The sequence below is a fragment of the Schistocerca nitens genome, chromosome 2 (genome assembly GCF_023898315.1).
Source record: "Schistocerca nitens isolate TAMUIC-IGC-003100 chromosome 2, iqSchNite1.1, whole genome shotgun sequence".
NCBI classification, from domain to species: domain Eukaryota; kingdom Metazoa; phylum Arthropoda; class Insecta; order Orthoptera; family Acrididae; genus Schistocerca; species Schistocerca nitens.
Genome location: NC_064615.1, coordinates 678,065,827 through 678,089,112, shown reverse-complemented (window position 1 = coordinate 678,089,112; position 23,286 = coordinate 678,065,827). Strand labels below are relative to the sequence as shown.

At 42.9% G+C, this 23,286-nt stretch overlaps 1 protein-coding gene across 1 annotated transcript in view; it reads right to left on the bottom strand.

Annotated features, from left to right (window-relative positions):
- The window catches only part of LOC126234550 (UDP-sugar transporter UST74c), a 93,465-nt gene that overhangs the window by 56,750 nt on the left and 13,429 nt on the right, over positions 1 to 23,286 (bottom strand). Inside the window, exon 2 of the mRNA XM_049943252.1 lies at positions 11,571 to 11,727. Within this exon, the coding sequence (XP_049799209.1) occupies positions 11,571 to 11,717 (147 nt within the window). The 5' untranslated portion in view covers positions 11,718 to 11,727. The remainder of the gene's footprint in view (positions 1 to 11,570; positions 11,728 to 23,286) is intronic.

Sequence of the window (23,286 nt, the reverse complement as noted above, 5' to 3'; positions counted from 1 at the left end):
ATTGACTCCAGTTGAAAATGGATATCTAAGACACTATCAACGTTTATCTTGTGTAGCTTTCCCAGGGACCACACCTTCTTCCGTAGACAAAGGCGTTACGATTATCGGTTTTCATTTCACAGCCGCTGGCTCGTTTCTTTTTCAATGCCCGTTGTACATGCTTGTACATCTTTACATTTGTCCTCTAGCCAGTCCTGTTTAGCCGTTTTGCACTTTCTGTCAATATCATTTTTTAGACGTCTGTAATCCCTTCAGTTGCATTTTTATATTTTTTCCTTCCATCAGTTAAATTCAGTATCTCCTGTGATATCCAGGGATATCTACTATGCTTTGTTCTTTTACGTATTTGATCTTTTGCTTTCCTCACTATTTCAACTCTCAAAGCCACCTATTCCTCTTCTACTGTATTCCCTTCCCGCGCTTCAGTCAAACGTCGGGTAATGCTCCCTTTGAAACTCTCAATAATTTCTGGTGTTTTCGATTTATCTAGGTCCCTGGTCCCAATTTTCTATCATTTTGCGTTTTCTTCAGTTTTAAAGTACAGTTCGTAACCAATAAATTGTGATCAGAGTCCACATCAGCCCCTGGAAATGTCTTACAGTTTAAAACCTGCTCCAGAAATCTCGCTCTTACCACTACATAATCAATATGAAATATACCAATGTCTCCAAGTCTCTTTCACGTATACAGTCGTCTTCCATGATATTTAAACCAAGTGTTAGCGATGATTAATTACGCTCTGTGCAAAATTCTACCATACAGCTTTCTCTTTCATTTCTTTCCCCCAATCCATGTTCACCTACCATTATTTCTTCTCTTCCTTTTCCTACTATCGAATTTCATTCCTCCAGCGTAAATAAATCTTCATCTCCATTAACTTTCTGAGTTTTTTCTTTTATCTCATCATACATTTTTTTCATTCTCTTCATCATTTGCGGAGCTAGTTGGCATATAAACTTCTACTACTTTGGTAGGAGTAGGCTTCGTGTCTGTCTTCGCTTTGATAATGCGTTCACTATGCTGTTCACAGTAGCTTACCTGCATTCCTGTTTTCTCATTCATTAACCTACCCACTTCTGTATTACCCATATTTGTTCTTGTATTTATAACCGTCTACACACCTTACCAGAAATCCTGTTTCCCCTTCGACCGAGCTTCACTAATTCTCACTATATATAACATCAGCCTCACTATTTCTCTCCTTAAATTTTCTAGATTACCTGGCCGATTAAGGGCTCTAACATTTTACATTCCGACTAGCAGAACGCCAGTTTTGTTTTTCCTGATGAGACGTCTCCTGAGTAGTTCCCTCACGGTGACCGGAATGGGGGCCTATTGTACCTCCGGGAAGTCTCGAATGGTGCTGCAAAAGGACCCATCTTAAAAAAATGGGTCTAAGCACTATGGGACTTAACATCTGAGGTCATCAGTCCCCTAGACTTAGAACTACTTAAACCTAACTAACCTAAGGACATCACACACATCCATGCCCGAGGCAGGATTCGAACCTGCGACCGTAGCAGCAGAGCAGTTCCGGACTGAAGCGCCTAGAACCGCTCGTCCACAGCGGCCGGCTGGACCCATCTTAGGGCAATTACTTTCCCTGTTAATAAAAAGTTCATAAATGCGAATGAATGGTATCTAACCATTTCATTGTTACTAAACTTTGAAAAGCTTTCAGAATTAACCTTCACTCTGCAGCGGAATGTGCACTGTTTTTAAACTTCCTTGCAGATCAAAAGTCTGTGTCGATCCGGGAGTAGAAGCGGAACCTTGCCTTTCACCACTAATGCTTTTGCCCCCTGAGCTACACGAACACAAGTCACGACTTGCCCTCACAGCTATACTTCCACCACTATTTCTCCCCTTGTTCCCAAACTTCACAGAAGCTATCCTGGATACCTAGTCGTTATCTGCGGCGTTAGGCTACAAAAATTTCTTGCGATTCGACGGGACCCAAGCGGATCGTTATTCGGTAGCTCCAACTTACAAAGACTATTGTTGTGGTCTTCAATCCGAAGTCTGGTTTGATACAGCTTTCCACGTTGCGTATCCTGTGCAAGTCCCTTCATCTCCGAATAAGTCTGAAACCTTCATCCCTTTGAATCTGCTTACTGCATTTTTGTCTAGGTCTCCTCCTCAGTTCTGCGCTCCACACTTCCTTTCATCACCAAACTGATTCTTCGTTGATATCTCAGTATATGTTCTACCAACCGATCCCTTCTATTAATCAAGTTGTGCCATTAATTTTTTTTTTCAATTCGATTCAGTACCTTCTCATTAGATGTTCGATCTACCCATACAATCTTCTTCTGCAGCACCACATTTAAAAATGTTATTTTCTCTTCTTACCTGAACTGCTTATCGTCCATGTTTCATTTCTGTGCCAAGCTGCATGCCAAACAAATGCATAAAGTGAAGACTTCTTAAAGCTACATGAAGTTATATTGGATGATAACAAATTCTTCTTCAGAATTGTTTTCTTGCTATTGCCACCCTGTTTTATATTCTTTCTATTTCGGACATTATCAGTATTTTGCTGTCCAAATAATAACTCATCTGCTAGTACTAGTGTTGCATTTCCTAATCTAATTCTTCGGCACCGCCAGATTTAATTCGGCTTAGTCTTGTTTTCCTTTTGTTGGTGCTTGTCTTATAACCTCTTTTCAAGGCACTGTCCGTTCCATTCCAATCTTTTGCCGTCCCGACAGAATTACAATGTCATCAGCCAACAGCCAAATTTTATTTCTTCTCCTTAATTTTAATTTCCTTTCCAAATTTCTCCTTGCTTTCCTCCATATTTTGGACAATGTACAGATTGAATAACATAGGGTATGGTCCACAACCCTGCACAAGTTTACAGATATATAGTAGTGTGTGTGTTTTGGGTGCTCTATGGCGATATCATCTGCGTTCTAGAGCAGTACAGGTATCTGAGCAACTTCCAGATTGGGAAATGGGCTGGTCAGATCCCAGTGGGGTGATTGTTGACCGAGCACCCTAAGGACAATGGTAGCTTGAAGCATTCTACACACACTGACGACACAACTCCCTACAAATAAACCAGAAATAATAATAGCTGATTCATGCACCATTTCCCACTCAGCCGGCCGGTGTGGCCAAGCGGTTAAAGGCGCTACAGTCTGGAACCGCGTGACCGCTACGGTCGCAGGTTCGAATCCTGCCTCGGGCAAGGATGAGTGTGATGTCCTTAGGTTAGTTAGGTTTAAGTAGTTCTAAGTTCAAGGGACTGATGACCTTAGAAGTTAAGTCCCATAGTGCTCAGAGCCATTCGAACCATTTGAACCATTTCCCACTCCTTAAACTAAGCCTCGTGAGGTAACGTGTATTATAATCTCTACATACATGGTCCAATCACATTAATGTGACCAACTCCTACGTCCGACGTCAGCGTGCAGTAACCACTCACAGACGGAAGGTTGCAGCACTAGCAGTGGACGGTATATAAAGCGTATCAGCGGGAGGCGGGAAACAGTGCAGTAGTAATGCGGAAACGGAGCGATTAATCTGAAGCCCGGAGGTGCATGGTCTTTGGCTTTCGGGTCAAGGGTGGAAGCATTTCAGAAGTGGCTAAGTTTATAAACTGTTCGCGTGCCACCATGGTTAAAGTATACCGTGCATGGCGAAATGGAATTACACACATCAAAAAAAGTTTTGCATCATTTCGGTTCCGAGACTTCCGGAACCTGTACAGAAAATTGGAATAGAGATCAACATAAACATCATCTCCGCCCTTTTTATTGCTCATGAAAACCACACATTGCATGTTGTACCACCACACAGCGAGATCTGCAGAGGTGGTGGTCCAGATTGCTGTGCACACCGGTACCTCGAATACGCAGTAGCACGTCCTCTTGCACTGATTTATGCCTGTATTTGTCGTCGAATACTATCCACAAGTTCATCAAGGCACTGTTGGTCCAGATTGTCCCACTCCTCAATGGCGATTCGACGTAGATCCCTCAGAGTGGTTGATGGGTCACATCGTCCATAAACAGCCATTTTCAATCTATTCCAGGCATGTTCGATAGAGTTCATGTCTGGAAAACATGCTGGCCACTCTAGAGAGCTGCCGTTATCCTGAAGAAAGTCATTCACAAGATGTGCACGACGGGAGCGCGAATTGTCGACCATGAAGGCGAATGCCTCGCCAATATGCTGCTGATATGGTTGTACTATTGGTCGGGGAATGGCATTCACGTATCATACAGCCGTTACGGCGCCTTCTCTGATCACCAGCGGTGTACGTCGGCCCCACATAATGCCACCCCAAAACAGCAGGGAACCTCCACCTTGCTGCACTTGCTGGACAGTGTGTCTAAGGGTTCAGCCTGACCAGATTGCCTCCAAACACGTCTCCGACGATTGTCTGGTTGAAGGCATATGCGACACTCATCGGTGAAGAGAACGTGATGACAATCCTGAGCGATCCATTCGGCATGTTACTGGGCCCATCTTCACCGCGCTGCATGGTGTCGTGGTTGCAAAGATGGACCTCGCCATGGACGTCGGGAGTGAAGTTGCGCATCCTGCAGCCTATTGCGCACAGCTTGAGTCGTAACACGACGTCCTGTGACTGCACGAAAAGCGTTATTCAAGATGGTGGCGTTGCTGTCAGGGTTCCTCCGAGCCATAATCAATAGTTATCGGTCATCCACTGCGGTAGTAGCCCTTTGGCGGCCTGAACGAGGCATGTCATCGACAGTTCCTGTCTCTCTGTATCTCCTCCATGTCCGAACAACATCGCTTTGGTTCACTCCGAGACGCCTGGACACTTCCCTTGTTAAGAGCCCTTCCTGGCACAAAGTAGCAATGCGGACGCGATCGAAACGCTGTATTGACAGTCTAGGCATGGTTGAACTACAGACAACACGAGCCGTGTACCTCCTTCCTGGTTGAATGACTGGAACTGAACTGCTGTCGGACCTCCTGCGTCTAATAGCCGCTTCTCATACATGGTTGTTTACGTCTTTGCGTGGGTTTAGTGAAATCTTTGAACAGTCAAAGGGATTGTGTCTGTTATACAATATCCACAGTAAACGTCTATCTCACGGAGTTCTGGGAACCGGGGTGATGTAAAAATTTGTTTTGATATGTGTATTAAAAGAGGTGCCGAGGCAACTGTGATGCACGACGAGCCATAGATAATGAAGGCCAACGACGGCTGTGGAAATGTGTACGGCGGAATATACTTAAACAGCTGACCACCCCGGTGAATCAGCGGGGTTACCAACAATTTCTCTTCAACGACCGTTCAGTAAACGTTGCTTCGTATGGGCCCCGTAGCAGGTGCCTGGTTCATGCACCAATGCTGACTGCTATTCATCAAGGAAGAAGGTCGGAATATGCACGCCAGTGACTCAATTGGACATCCACTGAGTTACGACAGGAGGTCATTTCAGATCACTCACGTTTTATGCTCCCTCGGACAGATGGATGTTGGCAAGTTTGGCCCTGTGATAATCGTCATAAGAGTCCAGGCCGGTGGTGGGAGCGTTATGGTCTGGGGAACGTTTTTGTGGGCGTTCCCTGGGTGATCTTGTCATTCTGGAAGGCACAATGGATCAAAAAAGTACGCATCTATCCTTGGGTACCACGTCCACCCATTCACGCAACTTTTTTTCCTTTCCATGGCATGACTGCATCTAGGTAGGACAATGCAACGTGTCACAAAGCTCGCAGTGGACGTGCATGGCACCATGATGAGTTCACTGTACTCACCAGGCCACTGAACTGTCCAGGCTTAAAACCCAATCGAGAATCTGTTGGACAATATCGACTGGGCTGTATGTGCCCTGCATATTTCTCAACTGAGAAACCTTGCGCAGCTGGCCACAGCACTGGAGTCTGCATGGCTCCACATCCCTGTCGGTATCTTCCAGAACCTCATTGACTCTCTACCTGCACGCCATCATTATCATTTTGAACAGTTTCCAGCCCGAGGTTGGATCTGTTTGGAACACTAGACTCGTCATCTAGTCCTGTTCTTCCAGTATCTTTTTGTGTTCACTCTGGACCAGTCGTCGCCTCTTTCCTTAACACGCTCCTCTACGCCTTTCAGCCTTCTATACCTTGATATTTCTCTTGGTCATTTCCTTCACACCTCCATTTCGTGTATCTCCTTGCAAATCCTTTTGTTTTCCATTCTCTTCGAGTGCCGACACCATCTTAGCCTTGATGTTTCTATCCTGCTCAGCAAACATTCCCCTTTCACGATTTCCCTTACAGTTCATTGCTCATCCTGTCTCCACTTGTTATTCATATCCTACTTCTGAGGAACTTCATTTCACATGACTGTAATCTGCTTACATTTCTTTTCTTCACTACCCGTGTTTCAGAAGCATACGTCGATATTGGGATATAGTAACTTCTACATTTCACTTTTTTGCTGTTTTTAGAACATCTTTGTTCCAAACCTGGCTCTTAACACTTCGCAGGAATCCTTCTGCCCTTCTGCCACGTTCACTGATCTCTTTCTCATTTCTTCCATTTTCCTCTGTCACACTTCCCAAACACTTGACACTTTCCACCTTCTTCTGTTGTCACCTCCAATCCTTATTCCGCTAGTTGTCTATCTTGCTTTCTAGTTGTAATCAGGATCTCAAATTTGTTTGCATTAAATTTCTTCACATACTGTCTCACAGTCTGTTCCCAAACATTCAGCTGTTCCTAAATCTCATCCTCTCTGTTTTCCCAGATCTTCAAGTCCTCTGCGAACATCATTGCTTTCATCTTGATTTTGTTTTTTTTTTGCTGAAAACAATCCGTCCTTTCACTTCCCAGTTTCACACAGACTTTTCTTCTACAAACACTATTAAGTACCCTTTATCGAGAACGGCCATCGTGAGGTCTTACCCAAATACATAATGGTGCTCCTGGAGCTGCCTCACTGCAAATATGAGGTCAAAAGTTGACCTCCCAGGTTCGAAGCCATGCTGTTCCTCTCTCAAACTGTCCTCAACCCTTGTTCGGATTCTGTTCTCCAGGATCTTTTCATATACTTTAATAGAGTGGTATCAGTGTGACCCCCCTGAAATTTCTACAATTTTTCCTACTCCATTTCTTGACTATATGAACAATTAGAGCCCACTTCAAATCTTCTAGAGTCTTCTTCTCATTCGACACCACCCTCAGCACACGATACAGCCCCTTGACAGTTTCACTTTTTTCTGTGTCAAGTCGTTTTCACTCCAGAGTTAACTTCTACCTCCTTTAGTCTATTACCCTCGTCTCCAATTCCGTTCGGATGCAAATGCTTGAAGTACTCCTCCCACACTATCTTCAGTGTCTCTTTATTATTAATCTCATCTCCCTTTCTATCTATCATTGTTGTTTCTTCTCTCAAACATCTCCTGTTACTTTTGACCATTCCATATAGTAATTTCTTACTGCCTCTGCTATTTTCCTCCATCAGCTTTGTCCATTCTTCCAGTCAGTTTCTTCTCTCCTAAGCCACTATCTCATTTGCCTCTTTCTTCCTCTTATACACCTCTCTTGATTTCGGTCCTTTCTCGGAACCATAGTCTGAAGGCCTCACTACCTCAATGACTCTTTCATTCCACCATCGTGTCCTCTTCCACTGTTTTCTACCTCTTGTCCTTCCGCATATAGCTACTGTAGGTTCTACCATAGCACTTTTAAACTGTCCCCATTCCTCTTCTCCTGTTTTTGGTTCATCCTTTGGTAACCTTCCAAGTATAATCTCCTGATGTTCTTTCTTGACTTCCGTTCCCTACAGTTTCCATACGCTAATGGGGATCTCCGTCTTCTTCCATTCCTTCATGATTCTCATGCTGATCACTGGTAGCTGGTGCTCACTATCTAATGCCTCAGAAGGTAGTACCTTTATATCCGTTAAAGGTCCCTTGCTTCCCAATCATAGAGTGTGTAATCCACCAAAGACTTCTCCGCTAGATTACTGCTGAACCACGTTCTTTTATAGTTCTCTTTCTTCCGAAACCATAAGTTTCCTGCCACTAAACTGTTTTTCTTGCAGAATTCCGGTAATCTCTGTCTTCTTCATTTCTACTTCCCCATGCTTCTGCTCCCAGCACATTTTCATACCCTTATCTTTCACTCCCTACATGTGCATTAAAGTCTCCCACGACTATTACCCATTATTTTTGTCATTCAACTGCTTTTGTGGTTCTTCCTCAAAGTACTCCTCCTCTTGAGATGTACAGCCCACTTGAGGGTGGTACACCTGAACGGCGCTGCAAAAGGTGGGTGTTCAGGCTTTTGACGGGTTGTCACATTAATGTGACTGGACCGTGTACCAAATGAAATGTCCTGATCGATTCATTGATCCATCATCGCCCAGACCAAACCGCTAAGGATAGAAACTTGAAATTTGGAGAGGTTGCTGATCTTATACTGTAGGAAACCTTTGGGAAGAGGTTTTTCGAAATTCCACCCCTGATAGGGTGAAACAGGAGATGAAAGGTTTATTGAAAAATGTTGCTATTAAGGCTATTTTGAAGCTACATCTACGAAACTATTTGGTTTCTCGGCCAGAAATAGAACAATATGTATTTAAGCATTTTTGGAAGTTCAAAGACTAAGGGCGTGTAATAGTGGGTGTAATTTTTTAAAAATAAATCATTGTTAAAGAACAAATAAGAATTTTTAAAGCTAGAGCTATTAAAATTGGTATTTGACTCCTCGGCTAGAAATTAAAAAATACCGTTCAGTGTTTTTGGAAATTCAGGTCTTAAGGGTTGAAATATGGGTTGAAAATTTTTGCTATAATATTTTGTTATATTACATTTTTGAACTTAAATTTATGAAAATTTATGTTTCAATTCTCAGTTAGAAATTAAAATAAAATACATGTTCCCGAGGTTTTGGAAATTCAACCCCCAAGGAAGTGAAATAGCATATAGCGATTTTAATGAAAATATTTCGTTATATTAAAATACTTTTGAGCTAAATCTAGGAAAACCGGTATTTGACTTCTCGGTTAGAAATAAAGAAATATATTTGGTGAGTGAAAGTTTCTATGCAAACATCACCACAAGAACTCAAAAGGCAGGATTAAGAAAAACCTCCGATCCTAGCTATCACAATCCCTTTTTGAGAAGAAGTACGTTCGGAAAAGACCATGCTTCTATGGCTTTAATTAGCGTGAAAAGTTTGGAAGGTGTTTCAGTTTGTGAATTAAATTAAAAAAGCTGTTTAACTGTCTCCATAACAAACTGGCTTTGTCAGAATTGCTGTTTAGTGCATTTATTGTTCAGTAGGCCTAACGTATGTTTATGAAAGTATTTTTGTTTTAATTAATACGCAGACTCGAGAGAAGCAGCGCGCGCAAAACTAGTATTCATTCACTAAGTGTTCAAAAGTATCCGGACACCTGGCTGAAAATGACTTACAAGTTCGTGGCGCCCTCCATCGGTAATGCTGGAAATCAATATGGTGTTGGCCCACCCTTAGCCTTGATTGCAGCTTCCGCTCTTGCAGTACGTTCAGTCACGTGCCGGAAGGTTTCTTGGGGAATGGCAGCCCATTCTTCATGGAGTGCTGCACTTAGGAGAGGTATCGATGTCAGTCAGTTAACCCTGGCACGAAGTCGGCGTTCCAAAACATCCCAAAGGTGTTCTATGGGATTCAGGTCAAGACTCTGTGCAGACCAGTCCATTACAGGGATGTTATTTTCGTGTAAACACTCCGCCACAGGCCGTGCATTATGAACCGGTGTTCGATCGTGTTGAAAAATGCAATCGCCATCGGTCTTGAACAGTGGGAAGCAAGAAGGTGCTTATAACATCAATTTACGCCTGTACTGTGATAGTGCCACGTCAAACAACAAGGGGTGGAAGCACCCTACATGAAAAACCGCCTCGAATTTTACTGTTGGCACTACAAACGCTGGCAGATGACGTTCATCGTGCATTTGCCATACCCACATCCTCACCGGATCGCCACATTGTGTACCGTGATTCGTCACTCCACACATCGTTTTTCCACTGTTCAATCGTCCAATGTTTGCGCTTCTTAGACCAAGCGAGGCGTTGTTTGGCATTTACCGGCGTGATGTGTGGCTTATGAGCAGCCGCTCGACCATGAAATCCAAGTTTTCTCACAGATGCAGTTTGGAATTCCTGTGTGACGGTCTGGATAGATGTCTGCCTATTATACATTACGACCCTCTTCACCTGTTGGCGGTCTCTGTCAGTCAACAGACGAGGTCGGCCTGTACGATTTTGTGCTGTAGGTGTCCCTTGACGTTTCCACTTCACTATCACGTCGGAAACAGTGGACCTGGGGATGTTTAGGAATGTGGAAATATCGCGTACAGACATATGACACAAGTGGCACCCAATCACCTGACCACGTTCGAAGTCCGTGAGTTCCGCGGAGCACTCCATTCTGTTCTCTCACGATGTCTAATGACTACTCAGTTCGAGATATGGAGTACGTGGCAGTAGGTGGCAGCACAATGCACCTAATATGAAAAACGTAAGTTTCTGGGTGTGTCCGGATACTTTTGATCACATAATGTATATTCGTGCCAACAAGAAATCGTAACCTACACATTGTCTATAACTTGGGTGTCGCAAAACAAAAATGGTAATACCAGAACAGTACTGTTTCAATACTTATGCCTCTTTACTGATATGAAACTTGTAAAACGAGAATGTAAATCCAAGAAATAAATGAATTAAGGGCTCCTTCATTTAGTAGTTCATTAAAAGACGACTGACTTTGAATGATATCTCTGAACATAGTACAGTAGTAAATATTTGTAGCTTTGGACATCTTCCTAATGTTTAAATGAAGTACAGACAGCGATTGTCAACATAACGAAGTTGTTATATACGTAATGCTAAATAAAGGATAGTGTACTTCCAGCTTGCGACCGTTTTCGATCTCAATAAGTGAGTCTCATTTACAGTTAACAAAGTTGAACAAATTTTGATCGCTGCCGTTGGTCGACAGATACCACTACGAGGCATATTTTATATAATGTTTCAATGTGCTTTATTATAATCGAAATCAGCTACGCTATATTATGATGTGTAAATCAGTGGAAGTCGATATCATACGGGGTCCTACGACAGTAGTTCACACCACAGACAGAAAAGGACGGAAACGAATGTGGCGAATGAAGTAGAAATCACCACACAGCATGAGGTGGTTGCGGGTACTATTGCAATAAACGCTTTTGGATGTGACTTAGACGAACCTCTCATCTATAGCTTAGTGCATAACGGCGGTGTATGGCGCTAAAATACAAATGACTTACGAGAGAATTGTAATCACTATTGAGTTTCAATTGCAGCATGTCGGACAACAGAAAAGAAATAAATCATAATTACAACTATAAAGATAGTCCGTTACTGATATATCAAAAGTGTGAAAATCAAGTTTCTGATTGTGAAAATAAGTAGTCTCCGTAGAAAATATTGAGTGACGTTCTTACGATACAGAAGCAAACACGGCGTGCATGACACTTTGGTTTCAAAATTCAGTGACACAAAAACATAAAGCACCGAAAATTAAAGCAATATCGCTATTTTTACATCCGACACAGAAATTTTATTACAGACCATTAATAAAAATGATGTAGTGCCGTAAAAGACTGCTGATCCAAGTCTTTTCACCAAAGAATGCTCTTTTTTGAACGACACTCCTGTGTCCGTATCTCGTACACCTCGTTCCACATCAGAATCATCAGCGTTGATTACCGGCTTCATTTGGATGGCGCTATAAAAAGAAAACACAGAGAAACTGAAGTACTGGTATGTGTAAGGAGACGTAAAAGTTATGTCATATGTATTCGATGTATTTATCTTAATTTTGAATATTTCTCCCTGTTTTTTAAAACGTACATAGAGGATAGTCCCATCCGAAAATCGGAAGTGATTAAGATATGTTGCTATGACAAGTATTCTTTCTTTTTTAAATAAGGAAATAAGAAATACTTTTGATGGACCATGTATGAACAATCAGTATTTTTACGAATGAGATTTTCCTATTTTGATGCTTGGTTCTAATGCAGACTGTAGCAAGGAATAAAAGAGTTTAATAAAGAAATGTTTAAAGCAGAGCTGAAAACCAATCATAGCACGGGAGAATATTGTACCAGAAGGACAGTGCATCTACGAGTAGAAACACGTGATGTTTCTCGATGGTTGCCATCAGTATTCCTTATCGATTGTATCTAGGCCACGGAGACGTGGGTTTTAAATATAAAAGTAATCCAAAATATGATGGTTACACGGCAAATAACGGTGAGACGCTTGGTGAGAATTATTGAGAAAGAGACAGAAAAAACAAATTAACTAGCGAACAAACTGGATTCGAAAACATAATTGTGACTGCAACGAAAATGAAACAGTTCTTGTCTTATTTGTGAAAGTAATGTTCCCTGCCGCAACACATTACTGCATCTGTTTAACTCCTGAAGATCTTCCCTGTGCGAAGTTCCAGATGGAGAGCTACGTTGGATAAATTTCAGGAGTAAACCCTAATGGTCCTCACTCGGTTGGTCGCTGTTTGTTCTAAGAGACGCCTGCTTACTTTATGTTTCCTTAGGATATCTCGTTGTGCCATAGGAATTCCTCTTCGCAGATCGAAACTTCTAACATAGCTGGTTTCAACAGTGAATATGTGCGTGTTTTTGAGGATTGCTGTTATTATCGCTAAAGGAACATTCACAGTCTTTTGATTTAAGAAAACAGTAACCATCTTCTTTATATGCTCATTAGTATTGAATAAGAAAACCAGTTACATGTAGCAATATGTTAAAGTCAAAGCAGACGAAAGCCAGTAAAACTCGGTAAGTCGATAGAACGATCGCGTTGGTTAATCACAGTAGCGAGCACCTTATCTGTTGTATCTTATATCATTGTCTTTTCTTTCTGAATTTCAGTTCGTGTCACATCAAACGTTCCCTTGGGCACTTTTAACATTTTTAATCACTTTTAAATACAAAATCATTACCTGTTCATTCGATAACAGATAACGTCTTAATTTCATCGAGCGCCGACTACGTCCAACTCTTCACACTTGCCCGCAGAAAGCACATTTCCTCGAACGTTCGTCACGGTAATTCCAGTCATTCGTTTACTTCCGAAAGTTCTTTTCAAATAATGTACCAGATGTGAAACATCAGCTTGACTTCGTAATTCATTATTTACTAATTATTAACATTTTAAGTTACGCGTATTGCCGCCAATTTTGTGCGGGTGTTTCTACGATCTGCCTTAGTTCAACGACATAGTCTCATATCGACTTAAACTTCCCCGTACTCTGGTCCGCGTGTCTTGATGTCACTATGGAATGGGTAACCTATGCATTTGTAAGGACACGCACAGCTGTAAAAGTGAATGTAACTTTGTACTGAAGTAAAACTATGTCCCATAAAGTGGCATAAACGAGACACTAATAAGGTGGTTTATTCAGGTGAATGCATAGTTGATGATTCAAGGAAGTCCTTCACTGGATTCCAAGAGATAAGAAAATATGAAGAAGATGAACGTGTGTTCACTACCTGATGCTACACTACTGGCCAATAAAATTGCTACAACACGAAGATGACGTGCTACAGACCCAAAATTTAACCGACAGGAAGAAGATGCTGTGATATGCAAATGATTAGTTTTTCAGAGCATTCACACAAGGCTGGCGCCGGTGGCGACACCTACAACGTGCTGACATGAGGAAAGTTTCCAATCGATTTCTCATACACAAACAGCAGTTGACCGGCGTTGCCTGGTGAAACGTTGTTGTGATGCCTCGTGTAAGGAGAAGAAATGCGTACCATCACGTTTCCGACTTTGATAAAGGTCGAATTGTAGCCTATCGCGATTGCGGTTTATCGTATCGCGACATTGGTGCTCCCGTTGGTCGAGATCCAATGACTGTTAGCAGAATATGGAATCGGTGGGTTCAGGAGGGTAATACGGAACGCCGTGCTGGATCCCAACGGTCTCGTATCACTACCAGTCGAGATGACAGGCATCTTATCTGCATGACTGTATCGGATCGTGCAGCCACGACTCGATCCCTGAGTCAACAGATAGGGATGTTTGCAAGACAACAACCATCTGCACGAACAGTTCGGCGATGTTTGCTGCAGCATGGGCCATCAGCTCGGAGACCATGGCTGCGGTTACCCTAGACGCTGCATCACAGACAGGAGCGCCTGCGATGGTATACTCAACGATGAATCTGGGTGCACGAATGGCAAAACGTCATTTTTTCGGATGAGTGCAGGTTCTGTTTACAGCATCATGATGGTCACATCCGTGTTTGGCGACATCGCGGTGAACGCACGTTGTAAACGTGTATTCGTCATCGCCATACTGGCGTATCACCCAGCGTGATGGTATGGGATGCCATTGGTTACACGTCTCGGTCACCTCTTGCTCGTATTGACGGCACTTTGAACAGTGCACGTTACATTTCAGATGTGATACGACCCGTGGCTCTACTCTTCATTTGAGCCCTGCGAAACCCTACATTTCAGCACGATAATGCACGACCGCATGTTGCAGGTCCTGTACGAGCCTTTCTAGATACAGAAAATATTCAACTGCTGCCCTGGCCAGCACATTCTCCAGATCTCTCACCAATTGAAAACTTCCTGGTCAATGGTGGCCGAGCAACTAGCTCGTCACAATACGCCTGTCACTACTCTTGATGAACTGTGGTATCGTGTTGAAGCTGCATGGGCAGCTGTAACTGTACACGCCATTCAAGCTCTGTTTGACTCAATGCCCAGGCGTATCAAGGCCGTTAGTACGGCCAGAGGTGGTTGTTGTGGGTACTGATTCCTCAGGATCTATGCACCCAAACTGCGTGAAAATTTAGTCACATGTCAGTTCTAGTATAATATATTTGTTCAATGAATACCCGTTTATCATCTGCATTTCTACTTGGTGTAGCAATTTTAATGGCCAGTAGTGTAAGTCTGTGGAAGCCCCTACGTAATGCTGAATTGACCACTAGGTACGACGACAGGCAGACTCGGCAGTATACAAGGTGACGTGGTGTGTTGTGTTGTCAGTAGAAAAGTAGTAAGAGCAGGATGCGTCCGTTAGGACAGCAGAGTGACTTCGAACGTGGACCAGTCATTAGAAGTCAAGTGAGTGATAAATCCATGACGGACATTTTAACTCATCTGAATTTATTAAGGTCAACTGTTAGTGATGTGACTGTGAGATGCAAACGAGAAGGAACAAGCACAGCTAAACTACGACTAGGCAGCCCTCATGTACTGACGGATAGGGATCTTCGAGAATCGCGGGCGTGTTTGTAAAAAATCGCATTAAATCAGAGAAACAAACCACTCGTCAGTTGCAAAGCGCTACCAGCAGTCCGGTTAGCATAATGAGTTTGCGTAGGAAGCTAAAAAGAATGACGTACCGTGATCGAGCAGTTCCTCATAGGACACACATTTCTGTAGTGATTGCTAAGTGAGGCGTGAGTTTGTGTAAAGAGCGACGCCAGTGGACGTTGGATGGGTCTAGCGAGTCATTTGGAGTGCTGAAGCACGCTATACCCTGTGGTAATCCGATGGAGGGATTTGGGTATGGCGAATCCCTGGAGAACGTTACCTCCTATCATGTTTAGTGTCAAAAGCGAACTACGGAGAAGGTTGTGTTACGATATGGAGTGTTTTTCGTGATTTTGCGCTTAACAAAGCGCTGAATGCGGAAGGATGTGAACACATTTTACATTATTGTGCGCAGTATAACAGTTCGGAGACGACGAGTGTTTACGTATGCATGATACTGCAGCCAGACATAAAGCAACATGTATAAGGCGATGGTTTACGGACGATAACAACCCTGCGATGGTATGGATGCCCAGAGCACTGCCATGAGCCATAGGAACACCTTAGAGATGGGTTAGAGCGTAGACTTCGCTCAAGACCCCGGCGTCCAATGGTTTCGGCTCTTGAGGAAGAACGGGCTGTCATTCATTCACAAACATTCAGACACCACATTGAAAGTGTCCCCAGTAGAGTTCAAGCACTCATGAAGGCGAAGGATGAACACACCCATATTAATATCAACTAATGTGTCTCCAGGTACTTTTGATCAGATGGTGTAAAATGAATAGATGATATTAGAAAACATTCAAGAGCGACATGGATGGGTATAATGAAGACTGTAATATTTGGCTCAGGCTGTAGGCTGTCAGTTGGCTGATGATGAAGAGTACGTCAACAACAGGTAAGACACAGTTCACACGAAGAAGGAATGATTGGAACTTTAAGTGATTAAACGAGTTCTGCTCGTACATACCACGTGGTGAAGTTACAAACGTTTGCATTTTGGTGGGTTTTTGCTCACTGCAACATGACGTCAGATATTAAAGAGCACATTTGGAAGACAACTGACCGGTGGAAAATGTTATCTTGGTTAATAGTATCCTCCACCAAAGACATCACAGTCAAATTTCTTTATTTGCTTTCACTCCAGGTGGTGTAATTCTAATGGCTAACAGCGAATTTTATGATATTCCTTTTGCCAATTTTATCACACGAACAGTTGTAAAAGATATCAACGGATTGAACAGCACCAATCTCGGTAAATTTCTGTAATAGTGTCGAAAATCTTTGCATGTTCCTACCAAAATAATTTGTTACTGTTATCATTAGCCTTAAAGAAGTAATATTTTCAATTATAGAGTTCTCAGGAGAGGCTGTTAACCAATCTTACATCATTTCCACAAGTCACTTAACTCTCAAAATTATACTGAGAATCTCAGCTTGGGGCAGTCCAAAATGTCTTGGTGTTAATTCTTCTTCCAGTTATGCTAATAATCTATTCCGGCAGCATCTGGCCTCAACTGATGTTGCACTACATCATTTTTCTAGTTCTGCGGGTTCTACTTAAGATCATTGATCTGTGTATTTTACAAAATCAGTGGCAGTAAGCCCTAACTGATCCGAACAGTCGCGGAAAGGCTGCTGCTGGTACCGAAGAAAGATAGATAGGCGAGAAATGAAGATGCTCGAACTGAATGGTACGGCTCTGGCAAGCAAACCAATGTAAAAGTTGAAACTATTAGCAGTGGTAACCACGGCAAGTGAGCCGGAGATGCGGAAACTATAAGAGACCCAAAGATATTGTTAGTTTCACAAAATAGACGAAAAGAAGGAGAGTTTAAGGCCCTGTCGATGACGAAGTCATTAGAGATGCATCACAAGGTGGGATTAGCAAATGATGGGGAAGAAAATCGTCCGTGTTCTTTTATTGCCTGCTCGTTTGTTAAGGGGTACTGAGATGCATGTTGCACATTTATGTAATAGAATAGGATTGGTAGTACGACAGACTGTGGACTGTAATCCGATCGATGACAATAATCGCACTACAGTAAGGTCGTGTGGTCTAGGGGTAGTCGGCCTTTGGCATAAGTGAAGTGAGAATGTCTTGTTTGCACCCCACCTGCCATTCAATATTATAGTGTAACAGTAAATGCTGCAAAATGGTTCAAATCTTATATCTCTGGCAGGAAACAAAGGGTGTTATTAGGAAAGAGACATGTATCAAGCTATCAGGCATCATCAAACTGGGAACTAATTACATGTGGGGTCCCACAAGGTTCCATTTTGGGGCCCTTACTTTTTCTTGTATATATCGATGACCTTTCATCAGTAACATTACCAGATGCCAAGTTAGTTTTGTTTGCTGATGATACAAACATTGCAATAAATAGCAAATCAAGTGTAGTCTAGGAAAGATCAGCTAATAAAATATTTGCGGACTTTAATCACTGCTTCATACTCAATTCTTTGTCACTAAACTTTGAAAAAAACACACTACATGCAGTTCAGAACTCGTAAGGGGTGTCCCACGAGTATATGCCTAACATACGATGACAAGCAGATAGAAGAAGTGGACAGTGTTAAATTCTTGGGATTACAGCTTGATAATAAATTCAACTGGGAGGAACACACCACAGAACTGCTGAAGCGTCTAAACAAATCTCTATTTGCAATGCGAATTGTGTCAGACATAGGGGATATAAAAATGAAAAAGCTGGCATACTAGGCTTACTTTCATTCCATAATGTCATATGCGATTATTTTTTGGGGTAATTCATCAAGCCAAGCTAAAGTTTTCCTGGCACAAAAACGTGCAATAAGAGTTATATGCGGTGTGAACTCAGGAACATCCTGCAGAAGCCTGTTTAGGGAACTAGGGATACTAACTACTGCTTCCCAATATATTTATCCCTTAGTGAAATTTGTCATTAAAAATAGATCACTTTTTCAAACCAACAGCTCAATTCATGGAATCAGTACTAGAAATAAGAATAATCTTCACAAGGATTTAAAGTCACTTAGTCTTGTACAAAAAGGTGTGCATTATTCAGAACACACATTTTCAATAATCTGCCAGCAGCCATAAAAAGCTTAACAACCAATAAAATTCAGTTTGAGAGATGCCTAAAGGATTTATTGGTGGCCAACTCCTTCTACTCCACTGATAAATTTCTCAGTAAAACCAACTGATTTGTGTATATATATATTTCATTGTAAATATGTGTGTGTGTGTGTGTGTGTGTGTGTGTGTGTGTAAGTACAATCTAACTTCTGCACCATTTCAGTTCAGTAATGTGTTCATTGTAAATAGGTATTACAGTAGTTGTATTACACGTTTATTACCTTATAAATAAATAAAAAAATATTTTAAATTCAGTGCATTAGTATGTATAAAATGACTCTTTCAAATAGTGTTCATTAAAAATGACGATTATTCCACTTGGGACCTGTGGAATGGTACATTAGCTTATTTGTTTTAGTTGTAAATATTTGTCATGTATTGTTGTTTTTCTGACATGTTCTGCATCCTGGAGGACCTCCTCACTACGGATCAATTGGAATGAAAGCAAATCTAATCTAATCTAATCTGCAATGCACGCACAAGTGTTTTCTGTTATTTTTCCGCCATCGCAAGTGTATCGCATCCGTCTTTCAAGAGCGCCATGGCACACTCACACTGTCATGCCACAATTAAGATCTCATTTCAAGTGGACCACGCAAGACCTCGAGCACATGGAACTGAATGTCTTATCCAGGATGGTCTTTATATTGCACCTCAAGACATTATTTGGATCCACTTATCAACTACTTGCAGTGTCATCTATATCAGACTCATAAATGAGGAGATGTGCACAGATATCGTATGCAGACATGCTCATGATCTCAAATGTAGAACGTCTGACTGCCATGTAGGGACTGTCACGATAGACCACGCTGGATTTGGTCTCCACACTCTGGGGGTCTTCAACCCCCTTTCGAAATCCTGTCAGATATTGTGATGACTGCGTTCAAACCGTAGAGTAACGCTATAAGCCACATGTATGGAAAGTAACAAACATTTGATACATTTCACACGATAAACTGTGTTCGGCAAATTACGGTTGAATTGACGAAATATGTGCCATGCTACTTGATTATCGGGGGCTGCAGGGCCATCGTAACGCACAATGGACAACTGCGTGTTTGTACCGGTTGCAGCCGGGAACGCCAAGTTCGATCGGCATATACCGAACACAGACTGTTTCAGACACTGCACTTTGCACCCCCTGCGGCGCCCACTGCCCTTCCACCGCATGGTGGCTACGAAAGTGACAGATGTTCTTACTCAGGACCGACACACTCTGCTGCCATCGACGGTCATGGTGAACCGCGCACCTCCTTTCACGGTGTCTTCAGCCAAAGCAAAGCGACCACTCGCGTCCATAAGCTGACCTTCTTGAGAAGATGGATGTCGAAGCAGGAGTTGTATCAGCTTCTGCCTTCCTGCTCACAGGGATGGGTCAGATGACTGCCCCCTACAATCTGATACAGAACAATATGTCCCCAAACAGTGGTAACTGCGAAAACGCAGGAAGCAGCGCCATACATCATATGACGATTGCCTTCTTCAGATGCATGAACTGGACGAGGACCCACCACTGGACAATGTAAAGGACTCTACCACCCAGGTGTCAGATAGAATAGATAGAATTAACCCCATCCCCACCAATGCAGCCCACCTGTCTCTTCACAATGTCACCGTGACTACAGTATCTACACCTGCCGTTGATGGTCGTCCACCTTCTGCTGCTGAGCATGTGTGCAAGTGCTCCACTGACAGTAGTCCTCAGCGGCTCCTGACTGCCACACCTGACTCTGATGAATCAGAGCACCCCATGAGTGCCGAGGGCAGGGCTGCCCCCTTGGCTGTGTCCAGCACTGTCCTGTCATAATGTCCACAGCTGCATTGGCAGCTTTGATTGGGACACCCATGGCGGCCGCAAACATTGTTCCCAAAGATGTCGAGTATTTCCCTGAGTCACACTCATAAATATTTATGCGCTGTTTGGATTGGGTTGGCGTTGTGAACGATCTACCTTCTTTGCAGATATGGGGAAAGCAGAACGCCTTTGTCCTGGGATACAATTCCAACTGCACCCAGGTGCCCAAGGATCAGTTACCACATCTCTCCATGGGCAGAACTTACAACAGTTGTCAATAACTTCTAGGTTGTGGACTCACAAGCACACATTCATGGTGACTGGCCTGGTTTTATGCACTATACTAGCCATTCCTCTGTCCACAATGATTGGGTTTATGTCTCATGCTCCATTGTCAGGAGAACGAGAGCTGCTGAAGTGTGGCCCATATTGTTTTCTGATTATGTGGCATATTTCTGTGCCATCATCCTTGGCCATCAGAGGGTATGGTATAGCTGTGGTTCATAAAAGTTGGATGTGGCCCACCTCACTTCTCTGGAATGTCAGCAGCTCATAGAAGACACGAAGAACTCCTGTATTCACTGGCGCCAACCAGTTGGTGATTATTCCACACCAAGCCTGCCCTCTGGAAGACCTTGATTGGCTATGGTAGAGACGTGGTGGCATGGAGGAGATTTTCCACAGACTCCTCTTACAGCATTCTATGGGACTGCTCCACACTGTCACACTCGCCCATGCAGCAGATGATGGCGAATCCTTGGACAGGCCCAGATCACCACCCTCACATGCCACCAACTTGAGGGGGTGATCGTCAGGACATGCACTCAAGGCAGAGTTGCTCAGGAGGGACTGTCAATATATCATATCATTGCAGAAAGACGCCATTGGCGAAGGGTTTTGATCCACATCCTCACGATGGATGATGCATAGATATTCAGTGCAATATAGGAAATGCCCTTCATGCCCATTACACTAGGCTGTACTCAGATTATCGCCATCCCCCAGAGGTGATCACAGAGACCTCTCAGTTCACTTTTGGCATGATTCTCCTGGATGCGGCAACAGATTTCAAAAAATTTGCTCTAAGCACTTGGGACTTAACATCTGAGGTCATCAGTCCCCTAGACTTAGAACTACTTAAACATAACTAACCTAAGGACATCACACACATCCATGCCTGGGGCAGGATTCGACCTACGACCGTTGCAGCTGTGAGGTTTCAGACTGAAGCGCCTAGAACCACTCGGCCACAGTGGGAAACAGATTTGATTGAAAATGTAATGGAGGTTGAGGTCCTTGAAGTGAAACAAACAGGAGCCACTCATAAGTCGTCCCGGACCCAGTGGCCTCCCTGTGAATTTCTGCCAGGTTCTCCAGCAACTGCTGGCCAGGCCTCTGGTTGTGACCCCTGTCAACTTTTCTCCCGACAGCCCCACTCTTTTTGGAAATTAAGAAACAACAGTAAAGTGCATTCCTTATAACCGAAAGATCCTGGGATTGAATCTCGGTCATCCACGGATTTTTCAGTCTTCGTTTTAATCTGAAAAGAGGGAGGTAGAGTATTTGACTTGTAATCAGAATTTTCGCAGTCCCCAGTTCGAAGCCTGCCACTGCTTGAATTTGGAATAAAATGATCAGCAATGGCGGACAACTTCTGGCCTAAGAAGTCACCTTCATTCTTCCACTTGTCAAGAAGGTGGAGGAATGGACAATGGTTCAGGGCTCTCACTTGCCCTTGGGGCGGGAAGCTGCCCCTAAAAGGCGGAAGAATTAGCTATTATCAACGGCAAAAGGCTGCAGAAGGCAATGGAAACCACTTCAATACAGGCACATAATGTGTATCCACAGGACATGTGGGTTATAATTGAAACAGTGATGATCTCTCCATTGCCAAAAGATTCCAATCTAGTGCCCTATTCAGATCTTCAGGAGGGTACTGCTATGGGTAAGGTGACCTTGAGAAAAAACTGAATAACTAACGAAAGGATAATGTTCTACTAGCTGGGACGTGGAGAGTCAGAAGTATAAACGTGTTAAGAAATGTGGTAGAAAATCTGAAAAGGGAAGTGCAGAGGCTCAAGCTAGATATAATGGGGGTCTGTGAAGTGATATAGAAAGAAGACATAGATTTCTCGTCAGATGAGTATAGGATAATATCGACAGAAGCAGAAAATGGTATGATCATAGTAGGATTCGTTGTGAATAGCAAGATAGGGCAGAGGTTGAGCTTCTGTGAACAGCTTAGAGACAGGGTTGTTCTCATCAGAACTGACAGCAAACTCAACACCCACAACAACAGTTGAGGTATACCTGTCGATGTCGCAAGCAGAAGAGGAACAGACAGAGAAAGTATATGAGGGTATTGAACGGATAATTCAGTACATAAAGAGGGATGGTAATCTGATAGTCATGGGGGACTGGAATGAGGTTTTAGGATAAGGAGCAGAAGAAAGGGTTATGGGAGATATGGGCTTGGTATGAAGAATGAGAGGAAAAAGACTAATTGAGGTCCACAATAAATTTCAGCTAGTAATAGCAAATATTCTGTTCAAGAATCACAAGAGGAGGAGGTTTACTTGGAAAAGGCCGGGGCGTATGAGAAGATTTCAGTTAAATTACACCACGGTCAGACAGAGATCTACTCCTGTGTAGCTTCCCTACGAAGACAGTTGCTGCAAAACTCTGTAGCCCACCTCTCCTTAGCTTTGTGTATGAAGCCATTGCACAACAAGTAATGAAGAAGAGTAGGCTGAAATTTAGTAGACTACTCGGGAAGAATCCATGCGCAAAAAAGTGGGGGACGGATATACTAAAGAATAAAGAGATACGCTTGAAGTTCTCTGAGGCTATAGATACTGCTCAGTAGACGGTTCTGTTGAAGAGGAATGTACATATTTAAAAAGAGCATTCACAGAAGTTGGAAATAAATTGGAAATAAACAGGAAGAGCAGGGGAGCTGAGGTGGAAACGCTGCATAAAAAATGCGGAGAAGGACTGGCTCAGCTTATAGAAAAATAAAAATAACAACCAGTGACATTAAAAGCAGGGGTTGTAACATTAGAA